This window comes from Mandrillus leucophaeus, unplaced genomic scaffold (assembly GCF_000951045.1).
Source record: "Mandrillus leucophaeus isolate KB7577 unplaced genomic scaffold, Mleu.le_1.0 Scaffold247, whole genome shotgun sequence".
Classification (NCBI taxonomy): domain Eukaryota; kingdom Metazoa; phylum Chordata; class Mammalia; order Primates; family Cercopithecidae; genus Mandrillus; species Mandrillus leucophaeus.
Genome location: NW_012102554.1, coordinates 2,007,598 through 2,030,074, shown reverse-complemented (window position 1 = coordinate 2,030,074; position 22,477 = coordinate 2,007,598). Strand labels below are relative to the sequence as shown.

Below are 22,477 nucleotides of genomic sequence, written 5' to 3'. Positions count from 1 at the left end.
GTGGGAGGTGTTTGGATCATGGGGGCAGATCCCCCATGGCTTGGTGCTGTTTTTGTGATAGTGAGTTCTCGTGAGAATTGGTGGTTTAGAAGTGTGTGGCACCTCCCCCTACAGACACTCTTGCTTGCTCCTGCTTCCAGCGTGTCATGTGCCTGCTCCCCCTTCACCTTTTGCCCGTGCTTACAAGCTTTCTGAGACCTCTCTAGAAGCCAAGCAGATGCCAGCACCATGCTTCCTGTAAAGCCTGCAGAACCATGAGCCAATTAAACCTCTTTTCTTGATAAATTATTCAGTCTCAATTATTTCTTTATAACAACGCAAAAATGGCCTAATACATATATGTACCCAATACTGGAACACCCAGATATGTAAAGCAAATATTATTAGAGCTAAAGAGAGAAAGATTTCAATACAATAATAGCTGAAGACTTTAATACCCCACTTTCAGCAATGGATAGACCTTCCAGACAGAAAATCAACAAAGAAACATTGGACTTAATCTTCAGTATAGAAAAAATGGACCTAATAGGTATTTATAGACCATTTCATCCAATGGCTGCAGAATACACATTTTTTTCTCCTCAGCACCTGGGTCATTCTCAAGAATAGACCATATGTTTGGTTATAAAACAAGTCTTCAAACGTTCAAAAAATTGCAATAATATCAGGTATCTTCTCTGACTACACTCGAATAAAACTAGAAATCAATAACAAAAGGAGTCTTTGAAACTATACAATTACATGGAAAGTAAACCATATGCTCCTGAATGACCAGTAGGTGAGTGAAAAAATTAAAAAGAAAATTGGAAAATTTCTTGAAAGAATTGATAATGGAAACACAACTTACTGGCTGGGAGTGGTGGCTCATGTCTGTAATTCCAGCACTTTAGCAAGGTGATGTGGAATGATCATTTGAGCCCAGGAGTTTGACACCAGCCTGGGGTCTGTAGTGAGAACTTTTCTTTACAAAAAGTTTTAAAAGTAGCCAGGTATGGTGGTGCATGCCTTTAGTCCCAGGTCCTTGGGAGGCTGAGACAGGAGGATTGCTTGAACCCAGGAGGAGGAGGTTGCAGTGAGCAAGATTGTGCCACTGTACTGCAGCCTGGGCAACAGAGGGAGATGCTGTCTCAAAAAACAAAGAAAACACAACATACCAAAACCTATGGGATACAGTAAAAGTAGTACTAAGAGGAAAGTTTATGTAGCTATAAATGCCTGCATCCAGAAAGAAAGAAAACTTCAAATAAATACCCCAATGATGCATTTTGCAAGAGCAAACCAAACCCAAAATTAGTAGAAGAAAAGAAATAATAAAGATCAGAGCAGAAGTAAATGAAATAGAAATGAAGACAATATAAAAGATCAAAGAAACAAAAAGTTGTTTTTTGAAATCGTAAAATTGATAAACTTTTAGCCAGACTAAGAAAAAAGAAGACCTAAATAAATAAAATCAGAGATGAAAAAGGAGACATATTATAAGTGGTATAGATGAAATTCAAAGGATCATTAGTGGGTACTTTGAGCAACTATATGCCAATAAATTGCAAAATGTAGAGGAAATGGATACATTTTTAGACACATACAACCTACCAGGATTGAACCATGATGTTCAAAACCTGAACAGACCAATGACAAATAATGAAATTGAATCTGTAATAAAAAGTCTTCCAGTAAAGAAAAGCCTGGGACCCAGGGGCTTCACTGTTGAATTCTACCAAATATTTAAAGTATAACTAATACCAATTGTACTGAAACGATTCCAAAAAATAAAGCAAGAGGGAAAATTTCAGACTCATTCTAGGAAGCCAGTATTACTCTGATACCAAAACCAGATAAAGGCAGCAAAAAAAGAAAACGGCAGGCCATCATGTCTCATGAATATTGATGGAAAAATTACCAACAAAATGCTAGCAAACTGAATCAGCAATTCATTAAAAAGATCATTCATCATGACTAAGTGGGATTTATCCCAGGGATGCAAGAATGGTTCAATGTACGCAAATCAGTCAGTGTGATACATCATAACAGAATGAAGGACAAAAGTTATATGATCATTTCAACTGATGCTGAAAAAGCAGTTGATAAAATTCAACATCCCTTCATGATAAAAATGCTAAAAAATTGTGTATAGAAGGTACGTATCTCAACATAATAAAAGTGATATACAGGTGATCCATAGCTAGTATCATACTGAATGGGCAAAAACTGAAAGCCTTTTTTGTAAGATTGGGAACACAAGAAAGATGCCTACTTTCACCACTGTTATTCAACTTAGTACTGGAAGTCCTAGCTAGAGCAGTCAGAGAAGTGAGAGAAATAAAGTGCCCCCAGATTGGAAATGAAGAAGTCAAAATGTGCTTGTTTGCAGATGATATAATCTTATATTTGGAAAAACCTGAAGACTCCACCAAAAAACTATTAGAACTGACAAACAAATACAGTAAAGTTGCAGGATACAAAGTCAACATAAAAAAATCAGTAGCATTTCTACTGTTGTTTCCAACAACAGTCTGAAAAAGAAAAGCAATTCTATTTGCAATAACCACAAATAAAGTTACATACCTAGGAATTAACCAAAGAAGTGAAAGATCTCTACAATGAAAAGTATAAAACACTGATGAAAGAAATTGAAGAGGACACAAAAAAATGGAAGGACATTCTATGTTCATATATTGGAAGAATCAGTGTTGTTAAAATGTTCATATTACAAAAAGCAATACAGTTGCTACGAAAATACCATTGTCATTCTTCACAGAAATAGAAAAAACCATTTGAAATGTTTTATGGAGCCAGAAGAAACTCAGAATGACCAATGCTGTCCTGAGCAAAAAGAACAAAATTGGAGGAATCATATTACCTGACTTCAGATTATACTGTAGAGCTGTAGTAACCGAACAACATGGCACTGGTATGAAAACAGACACATAGACCCATGGAACAGAAAATAGAGACCTCAGAAACAAATTGATACACCTACAGTGCATTTTTTACAGTGGCGCCAAAAACACACATTGGGGTAAAGATAATCTCTTCAATAAATGGTACTGGGAAAACTGGATATCGGTATGCAGAGGAGTGAAACTAGACCTCTATTTCTCATCATATACAACAATCGAATAAAAATGAATTCAGACTTAAATTTAAGTGCTCAACTGTGAGACTGCTACAAGAAAACATTGAAGAAACTCCCCACTTTTATGTGGACAAAAATTTATTGAGTAAAACCCCATAAGCACAGGCAACCAAAGCAAAAATGGACAAATGGATCACATCAAGTTAAAAGCTTCGGCTCAGCAAAGGATACAATTAACAAAGTGAAGAGACAACCCACAGAATGGGAGAAAATATTTGCAAACTACTTGTCTGATGGGATTAATAACCAGAATATATAAGGAGCTGAAATAACTATATAGAAAAAAATCTAATCTGATTAAAAAATGGCCAAAATATCTGAAGAGACATTTCCTAAAAGACATACAAATGGCAAACACGCATATGAAAAGGTGCTCAACATCATTGATCCTCAGAGAAATGCAAATAAAAATTACAATGAAATATCGTCTCACCCCAGTAAAAATTGCTTTTATCCAAAAGACAGGCAATAACAAATGCTGGTGAGGATGCGGGGAAAAGGAAACCCTCATACACTGTTGGTGGGAATGCAAATTAGTACAACTACAATGGAGAATAGTTTGGAGGTTCCTCAACAAACTAAAAATAGAACTACCATAATCCAGCAATCGCACTGCTGCAGATCTACCCAAAGAGATATATCATATAGATAGGTGCACTCCCATGTTTGTTGCAGCACTGTTCACAAAGGCAGGATTTGGAAGCAGCCTAAGTGTCCATTAATAGATGAATGGATAAAGAAAATGTGGTACGTATACACAATAGAGTACTGTTTAGCCATAAAACAGAATTAGATTCTGTGATTTGTGACAACATGGATGGAACTGGAGGTCGTTATGTTAAGTGTAATAAGCTAGGCACAGAAAGACAAACTTCACGTATTCTCACTTATTTGTAGGAGCTAAAAGTTAAAATAATTGAACTCATGGAGATAGAGAGTAGAAGGATGGTTACTAGAGGGTGTAATAAGTATTAGAGCAGTGGTGGGGGAAGTGGGGATGGTTAATGGGCACAAAAACATGTTAGAAAGAATGAATAAGGCCTAGTATTTGAAAGCACAGCAGGGCAACTATAGTCAATAATAATTAAATTGTACATTTTAAAGTAACTAAAAGAGTGTAATTGTATTTTTTGTAACAAAAAGGATAAATGCTTGAGGGGATGGGCTCACCATTTAACATGATGTGATTTCCACATTGCAGTACTGTATCAAAGTATTATATATCTTATGTACCCCATAAATATATATACCTATTATGTACCCACAAAATTTAAAAATAAAAAAATTTAATAGATAATGGGCAAAACATTTGAAAACACATTTCACAAAAGATGTTATAAAATATTTTGGATTTTGATCTGGAGAAATGTTTTGAAAACATAAGACTTTTCCGTATAAAAAAGATGAATATATTTTACTATATGACTATTAAAAATAAAAGGCATCTTAAAGTGAAGGCAAGTTATAAAGTTTGTATAAAATATAATGTGTTCACAAAGTATAAAATTTATAAAGAATTGTTTTTAAGAAGTAGAGAACAACTGATTAGTACAACTAATATAAAGCAACCTGGCCTGAAAATAAAAATATTTTATTTTTATTTGTATATGTATATCTCCATATATGTGTTTTGTATATTTGTATGTATTTATTTGAAGGCATTGGAAAGATAACATGACTGTGAAGTAGTATGGGACCAAGATCTCAGAAAAAAGTATACACCTAGAATGGTGATCCTGGTATTTGGTTCTACCTTTTCTCCAGGTGTGTCTTTGAGTTTCTGAGGAGGTAGCTGAGAGACTGAGAGGGAGAGTAGAACTGTGCAGATTTATTAGGTTGAGGATGAAAATATTGTTTAGAATCTGCCCAGAAGAGCTATTGGTTGGGACCTTGAAGGACTACTCCCTAAGAGTAAGGGTATAAATCATAAAATGTTCAACCTCTCCTCACAGGGATTAAAGTTTCACACCACATCTCAGTCCCTGATTGGATTAAGGTGATGCAGGATTACTAGTGCACCGAGCCTAACTCTGCTTACTAGAAGTGAAAGTAAATCTTTTGAGAAAGGTGTCAGTCACAACCTCACATTAAATCTGTGGTTATCCATATACATAGCCTGGCACTCAGTTCAATGTAACCAGTATATGAACTAACAAAACAACATGATGGAAGAACAAGAGAGTCAACCAACAAAGGAAATGGTACCTGGATAAGAAAATTATCTGACACAGACTTTAATATATTCAAGTCATAAAGACTAAATTTAAAATTTTAGCAGAAAATTGAAAATTAAGAAAAGAACTGATGGGAAATTTAGAATTGACAAATATAACAACAAAAATTAGGAATTTGATGGATTTAGATTTGGATAATATAAGAAAATAGAGCCAATTGCTAAGAAAAGGATGGAAAATACAGAAAAGAGCATAAGAGAAATAGATGATACATTCAGAAAGTCTAATATATGTATTATGTAATTGATGTCCTAGAAGGAGGAAAATGGAGAGTCAAGTAAGGACAGGTAATGGCTGAGAATTTTTCAAATGTAACAGAGAGATATCAAACAACAAATTCATTAAGCCCTGTAATTAGGACAGGATAAATACTTTACAGTGAAAACAATACCATAGCACATTATTTGAGAAGTCTGAAAGCCCAAGATATACTCTTAAAAGCAACCAGTGAGAAAAAGTTTAACCACTCTTAAAAAAGCAACAGAAAACATAGCAGCTCATTTCTCATTGGAAACAGTTGAAACCAAAAGACAGTAGGGTATGCTGAAACAGAGAAACTACCCTCCTCTAGGATGCTGTACTCAGAAAAATAGATAAAAGTAAAATTAACACATTTCAAATGGAATATATAACCATCTGACACACTGAAAGTAGTTTTTTTCCTGGTGAAAAGATTGCAGGCTCAAATGCTAACTTGTAGATGAAGTATTGAATAAAGAACACGTTAGATAATTTTAAATTAATTTTTACCGTATACTACAAAGCACTTTTTCATATTTCAGACTGATTTCTTACTTAAAACCTTTCTTTAAATAGGATTTTCATATTAAAGCATCCAGTTTTTTTTTTTTTTTTTTTGGTCTGGAGTAGAAAATCTTGCATATATAAAACTTCAACATTAGCTAAAATAAATTCCTTTTTGTGTAGAATAACATGATTGTAAATATTAACTGCATTTCACAAATACATGGATTTGAAATACTTCTCAATATTTGAGTCATTTACAAACTGTGTTAACTGAGACCTGGAGACCATCTAAATGAAAATCCTGAGTAGAATAGTATTCAAGGTAGGCTTTGGGGACAGTTCCCCCACATGTTACACTATTTCAGTAGTATTGGTACCCATGAATAATACAAATTGTTTTAAAAATGAGTTTTATTGTGTATATATCAGGTATACTACATGATATTATGAGATACATGTAGATAGTCAAAATGGTTACTATAGTGAAGCAAATAAACATTTCTGTCATTTCACATAGTTACGCTTTTTTGTGTGTATGGGATATAATACAAATTTTTCATTTTGTGTATGTTCACATGGAATTATTAAGGGAGAAGGAAATGTCAAGGAAGAAGAAATTGTGATTTAAAATTCAATTTGGGTTCTATATTACTGTGCCATCAAAAATATTTAAGATGATCCTTTTAGGTGTTTACATATGTTTGACTCTTTGGATTCAATAGCAGTGGTAATTCTTTGAAGAAATACTTATTGAGGCCAGGCACAGTGGCTCATGCCTATAATCCCAGTACTTCGGAGAGCTGAGACAGGAGGATTACTTGAGATCAGGAGCTCATGACCAGCCTGGGCAACATAGGAAGACCTCCGTCTCTATAAAAAAAATTAGCCAGGCATGGTGATACATGCTTATAGTCCCAGCTACTTGGGAAGCTTAGGCGGGAGGATTGTTTGAGCCCAGGAATTTAAGGCTGCATTGAGCTGTGATCATGCCACTGCAGTCCAGCCTGGGTAACAGAGCGAGACTCTCAAAAGAAATACTTGGTGGGTGTGGTGGCTCATGCCTGTAATCCTAGCACTTTGGGAGGCCAAGGAGGGCGGATCATGAAGTCAGGAGATCGAGACCATCCTGGCTAACATGGTGAAACCCTGTCTCTTCTAAAAATTCGAAAACAAAATTAGCCAGGCGTGGTGACGGGCACCTGTAGTCCCAGCTACTCCTGAGGCAGAGACGGGAGAATGGCGTGAACCCGGGAGGCGGAGCTTGCAGTGAGCCAAGATCGCGCCACTGCACTCCAGCCTGGGCGACAGAGTGAGACACTTGTCTCAAAAAAAAAAAAAAAAAAATAGTGTGTACTTTTTGCTGCCAAGTCTTTGTTAGGTGGTAGCATTACAGTGAGGATCAAACAGAGATAATTTCTTCTTTCCAGAACTTACATTCTAGTGGGTGAAGTGGGATGTGGACAGAAATTAAATAATCCCACAAATAAATGTAAGGTTGCACTGTGTAAGAGACATTGGTATATGGTTCTGTGGAGTGGTATAATGGATAAATTGACCTTCTCGAAGTCTAAAGGAAGAAGGAAGCCATTAACAAGATCAGAATAGGTAGTGTCAGCATGTGCAAAGACTGTGGCAGGAGATAGACTGTGTGTTGGAGAATTGGAAAGAAAGCGTGTATAGCTGTACCACAGACAGCTAGAGTTGGGTAACATAACAGGGTTTCTTTGTGAAGTAATATGGAATGAGAAAAGCTGCATAGTTAAGTAGAGGCTGTGCAATGTTGATATTTGGGGGATCATGTAAAGAATATTGGGCTTAATCTTTAGAGCAATAGGAAGTCATTGAAATACATTATTGAGGTGGATGACATATTCAAATTTGCAGTTTGAAAAGATTGCAGTATGGAGAAGAGATCTAAGGCCATTAGTGGCTATTGGTTGATTAAATTGATTTTACTACAGTATTCTAGATAAGAAGTAATGGTAGCTTGGTCTAGAGTGGTGGAGCCAGAAATAATGGGTAGATACCTTAGGTATTTAAGAGATAAACTTGACAGAACTGGATGGTAGATGGGTATTAGATGTGAGGTAGAGAAGATATCAAAGTATTATAAGCTATTACACAACTCGCTTTAGATTTAAATGAATACATATTAAAATGTATGTTTTGAAAATGTTTAAAAGTGAAGGAGTTCCTTGAATAGATAGTAAATTATCTATATGAAGAAGATTATGAGACAAAGTGATTTTAGGAACTTTTAATGACAGCAGAAATACCTATGGTGTTATATAAAGCAGAGTAAGAAATTGTTTATAGTATGTATTCTTAATTAGATAAAATGATAGTATTAAAGCATGCTAATTATCAAAAATGACTCTTTTTGATGTATAGATACCTCAAGAAGAACATGCTGCTAATGGTCCAGAACTCCTGAGGAAAAAACGTACAACTTCAGCTGAAAAAAATACTTGTCAGCTTTATATTCAGACTGATCATTTGTTTTTTAAATATTACGGAACACGAGAAGCTGTGATTGCTCAGGTATTTCTGATTATGCGCTATTTTAGTAGTTCCCGTATTGTTTTATAATACCTTTTTCTTTCCTTTAAAAATTTAAGTTAGTATATTCTCTTTTTGGGAAAAAGTATGCATTTTCAGTTGTGACGTGATAAAATGTGTAAGATAAGTACATGGATAACTGAAAGACTAGTTGGGATATTTTAGTGTCAAAAGACAGGGGTAAGACAATGATTTCCTGAAGGAGATGATGACACTGAAGTTTAGCTTTGGAAAGGGAGCTGAATTTTCATTTGTGGTCTTAAAGGACGGAAAGATGGAGGAACCCTTCCAACTGGAAGTATTTAATTATATTCTGTATTTTTACTGTATGTAGCACTTTCTTAGTTACATTATTACTTGCACTTGTGTCTTCTCAACCCTCATTAAAGTATAAATATTTTGCGGGTACCCTTCAAAATGTCCTTCGTGTTGAAGGTACCCAGTAAGAATTTGATGAATGAACTTTTGACTGAAAGGATTTGAAATGGAGAAGATGGAGGTACCACTAGTATAAATGATTCATTTTGGTGGTGAGGATGAACTTATTTTTAAACATGTGTAAAAGCTGGGTGGTTCTTCCCTTAGGATTTTGAAAATGTGAAACTAGAGCTTGAGGGAAGGGTTGCCTTGAGAGATTGAATGTGGAAAGAATGAAACCAAAGGAGAAGAAATTGGAGCTATCTGTATATGGTGAATAGGTTGAGGAAGAGAAGCTAGTGAGGAAAAACGTAATAGTTAATGAGGTAGGAGATTTTCTAGGATTTACCAAGGAAGAAATACATTTCAAGACAAAAATAGCATGAATTTATAATGAGCCCTATGAGCACAGCTAGGAATTTCATTAGCAGTGTTTGGCAGCCTGGGCTACCTTTGAAGTGATTATTGTTAATGCTTTTACTTGACCATCTTGTTTTATGTTTTTACAGTTTCTTTGAAAATAACTTTGAGAGTATACATATATGTTTTTGCACAAATCGTAGCAAGAGTACTTTTTGTAAATGAAGTTAGGAAGGTTGTCTACAGAGTGGTTTAGAAGCTAGAAAGTTTAGTTAGGGGTCAGCTAGGTAAACGGATGCTTTTGGGTTTATCATCGTTTATCTCCTTGTAGAATTTAGCAAAATCTGAATGTATATTTTTTATATTTGTATTATCTCCCTCTTTTCTTCCCCTACTAAAGTAAGCCTCTCTAAATTTATAGGGACCTTCTGTATTTTGTTCACCACTATATCCCCATTGCCTAAAACAGTGCCAAGAATATAGAAAGTGGTCAACAAAGCTTACAGAATGTGTACTAGCGCAGCAATAGAAGGATTAAAGTCAGGGAATGACTGTGTGTCCTGAACTGTCAGAGAAGTTTTTATAAAAATGTTTGAGCTGAGTCCGAAGGATAAATAGAGAAAGATACTCCAGGCATAGGATGTACGTGAAAAGGAATGAACGTGTGACATTGTAGGATTGGATTGAGGAAACAAAACTTTTATGTGACTGAAACAAGAGTGTATGTTTGGGCCGGTTGTGGTGACTCATGCCTGTAATGGCAGCACTTTGGGAGGCTGAGGTGGGTGGATCACTTGAGGTCAGGAGTTCGAGACCAGACTGGCCAACATAGTAAAACCTGTCTCTACTAAAAATACAAAAATTAGCTGGGCATGGTGGTAGGCGCCTGTAATCCCAGCTATTCGGGAGGCTGAGGCAGGGGGATCACTTGAATCTGGGAGGCAGAGGTTGCAGTGAGCCAAGATTGCAGCACTGCACTCTAGCCTGGGCAACAGAGCAAGACTCTGTCTCCAAAAAAAAAAAAAAAAACAAAAAAACAAGTGGGCATGTTTGTTGTTGGCCAGAGGAGTCTGGAAAAGAAAATAGAATCTCCCCTGTCAGCGCAACTCACTAATCTTTTTCATGTTTCTGTCCAGTATATAATGTTGACATTTTAAAATGTGAATGTGGTGGGACATGAATAATTATTGATTTTGAAAATGGAAATTTATAATCTTTTTCATCTTTCAACATTGCCTCTAAAATGTTCTTTTTTTTAAATCATAGATATCCAGTCATGTTAAAGCGATTGATACAATTTACCAGACCACAGACTTCTCCGGGATCCGTAACATCAGTTTCATGGTGAAACGCATAAGAGTAAGGAACTTAAATAGTTAAAAACACTTAAAAAGTGCAACAATCCAGACCATGTTTACACACACACAAAAAAGCTTGCTTTTAATTTTATCTTTATGAATTAAATAATTTAAATGAAATTGTATCTGTTGATGCAGTTTTTTACTCCTGGCATTTACACATGTACACACACACAGATACTTGGGTTTATGATTTAAGAATTAAATGTATAAGGTCTTAATCCAGACTGCAATAGAGGTAAAGTGTGTTTTCAGTCTGTCTGATTAACATATTATTAAGAAAGCTCTGACTCTTCAATGACTACGGATATAGTACTTGACTTTTTCCCCCTAACATTATCCCTCAGTTTCCTAAAATTTGCTTTGTGCAATATTTTTCACTGTGTGTTCCATTTGGTGTTCCAGGGGAGAAAGAGGATAAATACAGTGTTTAAATAAAATTGGAAGTTGGAAAAACCCTTAATACTAGAATCTTGAAAATTCACAACTCACAGTAACATATATCAAGTTTTGAGAAGTCTTCAGGAAAGAAACCCGTATTTTTCTAAATTTTTGACCATGAAACTTTTTTTTTAGAAAAAATATATTAACATGAACAGATTCCAAAATACTTTAGGCATTTTGAGAAAAGCTGATCTAGAGCCATAGGGTCACATAGTATTAGTTTTAATGTTATAAATTACAGGTAAATAAATAAATTACTGACAAATTTAGGCTATTTTTTCAAAAAATTTCTGAATATTCTAAATATATATGTATAGCTTTTTAAGAAACAGTATTTATATACTAAATAAACAACCGAACTTAAAAAAATCATCCTTTCACAGAAGTATTTGCCGCAGGGTTCCTTAATATTTATGCTTTCCTAGTTTTCTTCAAATATGGTTAGATAAAATGTCTATACTAGAAAATTTTAGTATATACATTCAGCCACATAGCTGTAGGTAGTCCTTAAATTTAGAAGTAGTATGATTAAATCTTAAATTGAATTTTCTTAAGGTGAAATATGATTTACTGATTTATAGTATAAGAATTGTTCATAATTAATTGCTTTCATGTATTCTGTGAGCAATATAAATCCTTAAATGAGCAAGTAACAATGATAAGAAGTATTAAGTGTTGCTGTTTAGTAGGCAGAGCAATAAAATGCAAGTAATGAAAAGTAGAGAACACCTCAACACATTTTAGTGATGCCCTTTGAGGAAAATGATTTGTATTATGAAGAAATGCATGTGTATAAGTAAATAATGTGGTAGTTGGTTGTTTTTAGACCTTAACTCTTATTAAAACTTTAATAAAGTTTTATCTGTTGAAGGTTGTTCACAACCTATTAATTTAAAATTTATATTCTGTCAGCAAATATTAATAAGCCATTTAAATAATAGGTAATTACAATTTAGATGCAATTTTTTCTTTTTTTTTTCGAGAAGGAGTGTCACTCTGTCGCCCAAGCTGGAGTTCAATGGTGCAGTCTTGGCTCACTGCAGCCTCTGCCTTCCAGTTTCAAGCGATTCTCCCACCTTAGCCTCCCAAGTAGCTGGGATTACAGGGATTACAGGGATTACAGGCACCCGCCATCATGCCTGGCTAATTTTGTATTTTTGTAGATACAGGGTTTCATCATGTTGGCCAGGCTGGTCTTGAACTCCTGACCTCAGGTGATCCGCCCACCTTGGCCTCCCAAAGTGCTGGGATTACAGGCATGAGCCACCGTGCCTGGCCTTAGATGCAATTTTTATTTATAGCCAGTATTAGAAAATTACTAGGAAATTTTGTTTTTATATTTAGTGGGAGAAAGCCATCTACAGCATGTCTTCAAGCATGGAGTATCTGTAAAATACAGTGTGTTTGCTTTTGAATTTTTTTGGTGTTAAATGGCTGTAACTGATTGTTTTTGGTTAATTGTTAATAGATAAACCAGATGTTCTAAAATCCATTCTTAAGCAGTTGCCGTCAATGGTGTTTTTGCCTTCCTGCTTCTGAGCCTCTTGGTTTTACTGGAGAGTACGGGTCATAAAGAGACCTGTAATTCTTGTTGTATCAACCATTATGTGATCCTCTTATTGCCAACATTTTCAAATAGACTGAGGTTTGCCTTTCAGTAAAAACATTTACTTTCATATTGTAATGCCTTAGCTTACCTGGGGAAAGCCAAATTGTTCTAGGACTTCATAGGAGACAGGTCTCTGAAAGGATGCAGGGGCTAATAAATAAAAGCTTTTGTTTAATAGAAGTCTGGTATTGGAACAGATTATTCAGATTCCGCAGGAGGAACCTGTGGTAGGAGTATAGTAGCTAAGTGTCAAAAGAAACATTCTGAAATAACTCAGTTTGAAATAGTAAAAGAAGTGAATTTGAATTAGAAAGCAAAATTCTTGCCCACAATCAGGGAAAAAAAAATAAATTTGCAGTTAGTTTGGTTTAGCCCATGTGACTCTCTAGGCAAGGAAAACCAGGAAAATGATTTGTCTGCTGAACTGACAATCTTGGGTCTGATACCTATTTTATATTCTAGTAATTAGCTAAAGTACAGGGTTTTATATCCTTGTAGGTGTCACCATATATAGGAGATTAGGACTAAAGGAGACTTGTTCAGATAATTAAATTTGAGAAACTATACTTCCTTTACTGAGCTTTCGAAAGCAAAACTTGTTTTTTCTTCCCAAGTGTTCAGTGTTCAGGAATCTGGTGAATACTTGCTCAGAAATCTTTTTTATTTGTTGTTGTTGTTTTGCCTTCTGTGATCAGCTCAGGGATGTGGGCAGTGGGAACAACCTTAGAAGCCTTAATTCAGGCCTGATTTCCATGGGAGCATATTGTCCAGGTATATGCAGAAGAAGGTGAGCAGACATTTACACTAAAGCTCTGCTACCATTAATTACTTACTAAATTATTGTTTTGGATTTTAGATCAATACAACTGCTGATGAGAAGGACCCTACAAATCCTTTCCGTTTCCCAAATATTGGTGTGGAGAAGTTTCTGGAATTGAATTCTGAGCAGAATCATGATGACTACTGTTTGGCCTATGTCTTCACAGACCGAGATTTTGATGATGGCGTACTTGGTCTGGCTTGGGTTGGAGCACCTTCAGGTAGTTTATCATATTAAATATGTCTTAACTTACTACTTGAAACAAAGAGGAGTTTTCAGGGAATGTTGAATTTTCAAAGTATAGGAGAAAGTGATGCCTTACAATATTTTAATTTATGCTACATGAGTTAGGCAAGACTCATAAGCATAATGGAAAAGGCACAATAGATGAAGGAGCTTTTTATTTTGAAATGCATATAGGGAAATATCCTGATTCCCGACATTTGAATAGACCAAATGAAATAATTTTGTGAGAAAAAGTGGTAATTCTGAAACCCAAAGGGAAATTTAATTTTTCCACAAAAGTTAATAAATGTTATATATTTCCCCAAAATAGGGTACTTAGAATCAAAAGAGGAAAACTGTGTCTTGCTCTCTCTTCTGTAGTGAGATAAAGAGCAGAGAAATCCTCATCAAGAGTGGCAGGTAGAAAGAAAAGAAAGCCTACCTTTATTATTTTATTTCTAGCCTTTATTCGAATAAAAGGGAAGCACTGCATGAAAGAGATGTAGGCAGGAAGTCCCTGGTACCCACAGCTCCATTGACATCATCACCTGGGTTCATACTCTGCTGAGTTTCTGCCTTAGCTATGAAAGCTATTGTCATTGATAATGTTGGGATGGGGCAATACCCTTCCCATTACAGTGGGGATGGAGTGTTGTGGAGGAGCTGTGATTTACTGTATAAATTCAGTTTCCTAGTTTAGAAATCCAAATTTATTAATTGAAAGATGAGTGGAAAGGACCCCAGGCTCTTTGAATATAAATTGTGCCAAGTAGAGTTTAATCAATAGTATATTATCTTCTGAGCTATATACAACAAATTCTCCTTCTGATAATTCATTTCTATCTTAAAAAAAAAAAAACAAAAACTTCTGCTTTATCCAGAGTAAGAGAAACTTTTGTATTCCTATTCTTATTAGTTTATTCTTTGATTTGTTTTGTATATTTTAAGATCTTAAGTAGTTCTTTATTTTCCTTAATTTATATTTCTTTCTCCTTTTTTAAAAGTCATTATTTTAAGTCAATATTTTTACAATTGCCATAGCGTCTTTTGTTTTTCTTCTATGTTTTAAAGTGTATTCAATTTCATGATGTCATTTTAAAGTACAAGTTTATGTCATGGGCTGCATATTAATAGTGCAGTACTTTTGGATATTTGTCTTTTATGATAATCTGTGCTTTTTTTGTTACTTGGATTGGTCAGCAGATTGTACAGCTCACTCTTTCCTGTGATTTTTCATGTGTAAAACTTCTATACTCTGAAATCTCTTTGTCCCTTCAATGTTTGGATGATTTTATCACAAAGTTTGTGATTTCTTCTCCCTATTCATTAGTAAGTACTATTAAAAACTCAGGGTCTCATATGATTTTATTTGTATATATCCATTAATACGGTAGTTCTGAAGTCTCAAATAAGTGGTTCTCGAAGTGTGATCCATGGACTAGCACCATCATCACCACCTAGGAACTTGTTAGAAATATAAGTTCTTAGGCCGTACCCGGGTCTCTTGAATCAGAAACTATAGGTGTGGAGCCCAGCAGTCTTAGTTGGAACAAGTTCTCAAAGTGATTCTGATGCACACTGAAGTTTGAGAAGCACTACATTAATATTGTTGTCTCTAAAGCTTGCTCACAAAATGCCTCCTGGGTAAGTGAGTTTGATCTTAAACTAAAAACTTCCTGCCATTTTGCATTTTCAGTTATAGACTATTGTATTTAAGGATGTAATGATTCTGTGGGAATTTGGTAAAATTCTTCCTAAATCTTCAGATATTCTCACGTCTTTAGATTCAGCTACTTATTTTTTTTTTAAGTAGGCTTTATTTTTTAGAACAGTTTTAGATTTACAAAAAATTGAACAGATTAAGTATTCTCAAATCTCCATCCTCCCTCCCCTGACAGTTTTGGGGGAGTACTGGTCAGGTACATTTTAGAATGGTCCTCTATTTGGAATCTGTCTGATGTTTTCCTCATGATTAAACTGTAGTTATGGGTTTTGGGGACACTCAGTGTTTATGTCTCATTGTTTGTGATAATTGGATCACCATTTGTGATGCTGCTCATTTTCCTGAGGTGGGCAGAGTTTTGGATTGAAAATGGTGGGGCATGTTACTTGTATTTTCTTTTCTGTCTTTTGTTTTTTTTTTTGAGACAGTCTTGCTCTGTCACCCAGGCTGGAGTGCAGTGGCGTGATCTCCGCTCACTGGAAGCTCCACTTCCTGGGTTCACACCATTCTCCTGCCTCAGCCTCGTGAGTAGCTGGAACTACAGGCGCCCACCACCGTGCCAGGCTAATTTTTTGTAGTTTTAGTAGAGACAGGGTTTCCCCATGTTAGCCAGGATAGTCTCGATCTCCTGACCTCGTGATCCGCCCGCCTCTGTATTTTCATTATTAGGGTCTTCATAAGGGTGAAACAAGATACTTCCTGTGTACTTCATGAGCAAAAATATGGTGATTGGCAACCAAAATAGAAAACTGAGACCCCTGTTATCAACGTTCTATCCCCATTTTCCCTGCCTCTGCCTTTTTTCCTTTTATATTATTATCTCTCTTTATTTCAGATGTTAGATGTCTGCTTCAATTACTCTATGGTAAACCCGTAACTTCAGCTCTTGGAAGCCATCTTCTAAGAGCTGCTGGGGAGGGGCTAGGCAGGCATAGAAGAATAGAGGCCAGAGTGGGAAAGAAAAGGGATCTTTGTTCCTTTGGTCCAGCTTTTTCTAGTGTAGGTTATCTGCCTTGAAATAACGTTGCCAGCTTTCTTCTTCACTTGTCTTTGCCCTTACTACTAGCTGAACTCAGTTTCATATTTGACTTAATTCTTTTCTAAAACAGGGAATGTTATATATTTAGTCTTGATTATTTCAATACCTTTATGAGGTGTAGGTATTATTGTCTCCCTTCTACAGATGGGGAAACTTGTGTTCAGAAACTTTGTGACCAACCTAATATCACACAGCTAGAGGTGGAACAGGATCTGGAATCTGGACCTTTTGACTCCAGATTCAGTTCATTTGGTAATTATATTACTAGGTATTTTATATGTGTATAAATAAAATCTACACACACACACACACCACACACACACACACACACACAGTGACATCCTAGCCTTTTCTTAGATGTTTCAAATAAGCAGCTGAAATGTTTTCTGCTTCTTAGTAGAGGTTATATATTGATGGAATATGTTTTCTTCTTTCTTGAGAGAGAATAGTTATAAAATCATACTAAGCTATAATATTTTGATATAATTTTGGGTAATTGTCATGGCATAATGGGAAGAGCAATGGATTGAGAGGTGGGAGACAGGATTCTTGTCTTTTCTCTGTAAATTCAGGAAAATAATTTTTCTTCTGGTTGTTTATTTTTTTCATTGTAGTTCTATCTTTGCTCTTCCTTTGAGTCTTCATGTTTCTACCTACAGGTCTTATCAGTTAACTGAATGAACAGAGTCTCGGTTCGGCCTGATCATTGAATGAGGCTGGCTTTGGAATTCATCTCTATAGTTAGTCCTGAAACCTTTAGTACTCCTCTATTTGTGAAGAACATTTTTTGAGGCATTTCATTTGGTAGAAATAGTCTCTTCTGTTTTTTCAGATTCGATGTTTTAGTTTGATATTACATATTAAAATTTGAGAGCGTAGAGAACTTAACACAGGGTTCTAGGGAAAACCCACAGCTTATTCCTAACTCATAGTTTAAAAGTATAATTTCAAATGTTGGGAAAATTACATCATTAGAATATTGCAATAGAACACTTTCTATTGGCATTTTGTGCTTGTCTGGACCCCTTGTATATTTAACATCTTTGATCCCTACCCATTACATGTGAGTAGTGCTCTCCAGACTTGAAAGCCAAATGACTGTGCTCTCACATTTCCTAGTAACACTTCTGGGAGTAGTACTATGGTCTGGTCCAGAATTACTGCTCAGATTAGTATTGTATGATCAGCATGTTACTATTAGTTTTTGGCCTCCTCACATCAAAACTGTATTTATGGAATATGTCAAGGTATCATATTACTCTTGTATTTTTTTCTAAGACTTTTTTTTGGGGAGTGGGGTGGAGTTGGTCTGTTTTGAAGTTTAGGACGGATACTCTGACTTTAGCTCTCAAACTATCCTGCAGATAGAAAATTGTCATTATACTTCTTTGTTGCTTATTGACTCATTCATCTATAATTACTTTTGACCTGAATTTAAAACATTTCACCCTTCTCATTGTTATTCACAACTTATATTTGTCAGTGATGAATATATGTATAATAAAATCTTAAATTTAAAATATGTAGCAATTGAGTTTGAGTTAATGGTTTAGCTGTGGGTATATGTAATACCTCATTACTGAGTTTTCTGGCATATCAAAACTAGTTGCAGTATTTAAAAAATTAAACCATAACTTTCAGAGTTACAAATAGTATTTTATTTCTTCCTGTATAATTAAGTTTCTACAACATATGCTATTAGCCTGCAACAAATATTAAACTTCCATTGATCGATTGATTGATTGATTGAGACAGAGTCTCGCTCTGTTGTCCAGGCTTGAGTGCAGTGGCATGATCTCTGCTCATTGCAACCTCCGCCTCCCGGGTGCAAGTGATTCCCCTGCCTCAGCCTCCGGAGTAGCTGAGATTACATGCATGTACCACTTCGCCTGGCTAATTTTTGTAATTTTAGTAGAGATGGGGTTTCAACATGTTGGCCATGCTGGTCTCCAACTCCTGATCTCAGGTGATCCGCCTGCTGCGGCCTCCCAAAGTGTTGGGATTACAGGTGTAAACCACTGTGCCCGGCTATTTTAAACTTTCATATAAGCAATAATCATAAAGACCAAAAACAGTTTTTAAGAAGCAATATATAAATTACTATATTTCAGAATAGTATATTCTAATTTATGTATACTCTTCTCTTAAATTAACCAGACCCTAAAAGTGCAGAAAAATTTATATTATCAGAGATTTTAAAATATGCCTATTTACCTTTTTTTTTTTTAACTGATAAAAGATTTGAAGTGTGGAGTCTTCTATGCTTAATTCAAGTTTGACAGTACTGCATTGGACCAATATGCACGTCACAAATCTTCACTAAGGCAGGATATTAATTTACTATTTGTTTAAAACTATGCTGTGTGTACAATAATAATTATATACAGAATACTTATTTATATATTTTCTGGTTTCCAGAAATAATGATGTGCTCCTCAGAACTCAGCTCCAAAAGTAGAACTAGCTTAGGAAAATATAGTAAATACTGACAAATTATTTGGTATTTTCTCTCTACTCAGTTGTCAATGTAGAAAAGGTAGTAAATTTTGAATATCATAAAGGTTCTCAACCCCTTGCTGGGTTAAATTTGCATGTGACTCAGTCTTTTAGTTTTCTTTGAAACACAGTTTTCATTTCAGCTTTCTGAATTATATAGTAACAGTAATTCAAATTTGTGTTTTGTTGCCATATAGTTTTCATATATTTAAAGGGAGCAAGGCAACAGTCATAGTATAATACCGTTCTTGCACACCTATTTTGAATTGCGTTCTATTACATGCTTTATTAGTGATTCTAAATAATTAGACTTGTTTTTGAAGCGGGGCAGAATGGGAAGGGGAGGAGAAGCAATATTAGACTTTTTTTTTTTTTAAACAGTTTAGTAACTTTGTTGTAACTTGTGTATAGAAAGCTAATTTGAGCAGTTATCTTAATACCCTTATCCATTTGATTGTATTTCGTTTAAAAATCAAATAGGGAAAAAACTTTAAAGTATAAATATAAACTAAATAACTTCTCACTGAAAATCTTAATAATAAAGTTAATTAAAAAAAATATGATCTTACCAATGTAATGTCTATATAAAGGCATGAATTGACCAGACATTTTCTGATTTTCCTATTATTATTTTTCCGATTTCTCATAATTGATTTTAGCTGTGAGAGCACTGTCGTTTTGCTATTAAATTCTAAAGTCACTGTTAATGAACAGATGAAGTACAAAATGATAAAAATATTTAAGTGGAAATATGGCTTTTCTTTTAAATTCTTATAGTGCCCTAAAGACGTATTGGAACAATCATAATTCAGTTTTTAAATTTATTTTGAAAATTTCAAGCCTGCGGAAAGGTTGCAAGAATAGTATGGTGAAATTCTTCATCTTTTTTTTTTTTTTTTTTCTTTAAAGACAGAGTCCCACTGTGTCACCCAGACTGGAGTGCTATGGCACAATCTCAGCTCACTGCAACTTCCACCTCCCAGGTTCAGGCAGTTCTCCTGCCCGAGTAGCTGGGATTACAGGTGTGCAACACCACACGCAGCTAATTTTTGTATTTTTAGTAGAGATGGGGTTTCACCATGTTGGCCAGGCTGCTCTCAAAGTCCTGACCTCAAGTGATCCACCTGCCTCAGCCTCCCGAAGTGCTGGGATTACAGGCATGAGCCACCGCGCTGAGCAATGGTGAATTCTTGATAGATTAATCAATCATTAACCTTTTGCTGCATTTGCTTTCTATCTCTTCCTTCCTTCCCACCCGTATTCTCTTTTTCCTTCTTTCCTCCACCCCCTCTCTTTTTTTTTTTTTTTTTTAAACTTTCTTGACATAATTATTTTCTTTTTTTACAAATACGTTGTGTGTTGTATCTCAGGACATGTACTCATGTGCCTCACTGCTTTTTGTAGAAGTGACTTTCTCAGAATCTTCTTGAGGATATTTTGTTCAACTTTCATTTAACTTAAAATCATAAGATTTCTTTTTAAAAGATGAGAGGATGTACACTTTGACTCAGTGTAAATACTGATATATTCAAATTGAAAGGAAATGTAAATATTTGTTTTCCTAAATTAATGGGAACAAAATTTGGGGGACATTTTGATTATGAAGAACATTTTGTGAAGATTGTGTACGCAGTCCTGGAAGTTTCTTTATGAGTGTCATTAAAACTTTTATTTGAAGTGACTTCTTAGTCTTGGGCCAAAGAAACTTTCGCGTATGTGATACATTTGAGTACCAGTTCTATTTTAGATTAAAATATAAAATGTTTTCATTTAATATAGCATATATTACCTTTTTAGGGGATAAGGGGAAATAGATGCTAACTTAACCATTTTTTTGTTCTGGATTAGGAAGCTCTGGAGGAATATGTGAAAAAAGTAAACTCTATTCAGATGGTAAGAAGAAGTCCTTAAACACTGGAATTATTACTGTTCAGAACTATGGGTCTCATGTACCTCCCAAAGTCTCTCACATTACTTTTGCTCATGAAGTTGGACACAACTTTGGATCCCCAGTAAGTATTGTCTAATTATTAGCTTAAAAAATACTTATTAGTCTGAGTTTTGTGTTGAGTGATTTATTTTACATTTACAGTGAAAACAAATGTACTTACAAGTGTTTAGTTTTTATGTCAGAGCACGGTAATGTATTTGACCATACTGAAAGGGAGGAAGATGGAATGTTTGTGATTAAAATAAGAAAAGTAAGCATAACAATGTCAGAATTCTTTGAAGGCAAGGAATTTCATCTGGCTTATTCAGACAAAATAATATCTGTATCTCTTGGCCCTAGAACAATGCCTAGTACCTAATGTACTCAAATATCTTTTGAATGAGAATCATTATTCATTGTTTAAAAGTACATTTTGAATATTCAGCAAATTGTGAGAAATTTTTTTGTTGTTTTGTTTCTGTTAAAGCATTTTTAGGGAATGAGATATTTTAAAATCTTTACTGTGGAATGAGATTGATATTTTAAAGTCTTTTATCTACTGTGGAATGAGACTGATATTTTAAAATCTTTTATTATTAGAAAATTCTAATATACTCAAAAGTAGAACAAATAGTGCAACAAAGCCTTACATGGCCATGATTTAGAAAAAGGATCAGCAAATATTTTCTGTAAAGGGCCTGCTAGTAAACATTTTAGGCTTCAGGGGCAGCGTTTGGTTTCTGTTGTACGGTCTTTGTTGCTTTTACAATTTGTTAAATGTGGAAAAGCCATTCTTAGTTAAGCCATATAAAAACAGGCTGCTGGCTACTTTGTCAACCCCTAATTCAGAGCTAATAATTGTGAAGATTTTGCCATAACTTCTATCTGTATTTCTTTCTTTTTCTTTGCCATTTAAAGGAACTCTGTTTATCCTTACATATTTCAGTATATATTCCTGAAAAAATAGACATTTTCTAATATAACCACAATGTGGTTATTATACCTAACAAAATTAATAACAATCTTTGATATTATCTAATACCCAGTCCATTATATTGATCTTTTAAGTGATCTTAAATATCAGTACAACACAGAGATACTAAATACTGAATGATATTCTCTCTTTGTGATTTCGGTAGAGCTTATTAAAGATAACATTTTGGAAATGTACACTTGAGAACTGTATAGAAATTCATTTTACTTTCACCTTATCACTTGCAAAAGTGCAAGTTTTTATGATTTTTAAAAGTAAGTCATCTACTTGTAGCTTAAAATCCCCAAATGCACTTCTCTAATTTTTCCCGTGTTTGTAAAATAGGTGCCATCTCACTAAGTTGCAAGTCTTTCTTCTTCTACGTCCCAATCAGAAATTGATAGATTATT

At 34.8% G+C, this 22,477-nt stretch overlaps 1 protein-coding gene across 1 annotated transcript in view; it reads left to right on the top strand.

The window, feature by feature from the left end:
* The window catches only part of ADAM10 (ADAM metallopeptidase domain 10), a 153,620-nt gene that overhangs the window by 94,621 nt on the left and 36,522 nt on the right, over positions 1–22,477 (top strand). Inside the window, exons 6-9 of the mRNA XM_011983181.1 lie at positions 8,506–8,655; positions 10,717–10,809; positions 13,718–13,901; positions 21,013–21,176. Of these exons, the coding sequence (XP_011838571.1) occupies positions 8,506–8,655; positions 10,717–10,809; positions 13,718–13,901; positions 21,013–21,176 (591 nt within the window). The remainder of the gene's footprint in view (positions 1–8,505; positions 8,656–10,716; positions 10,810–13,717; positions 13,902–21,012; positions 21,177–22,477) is intronic.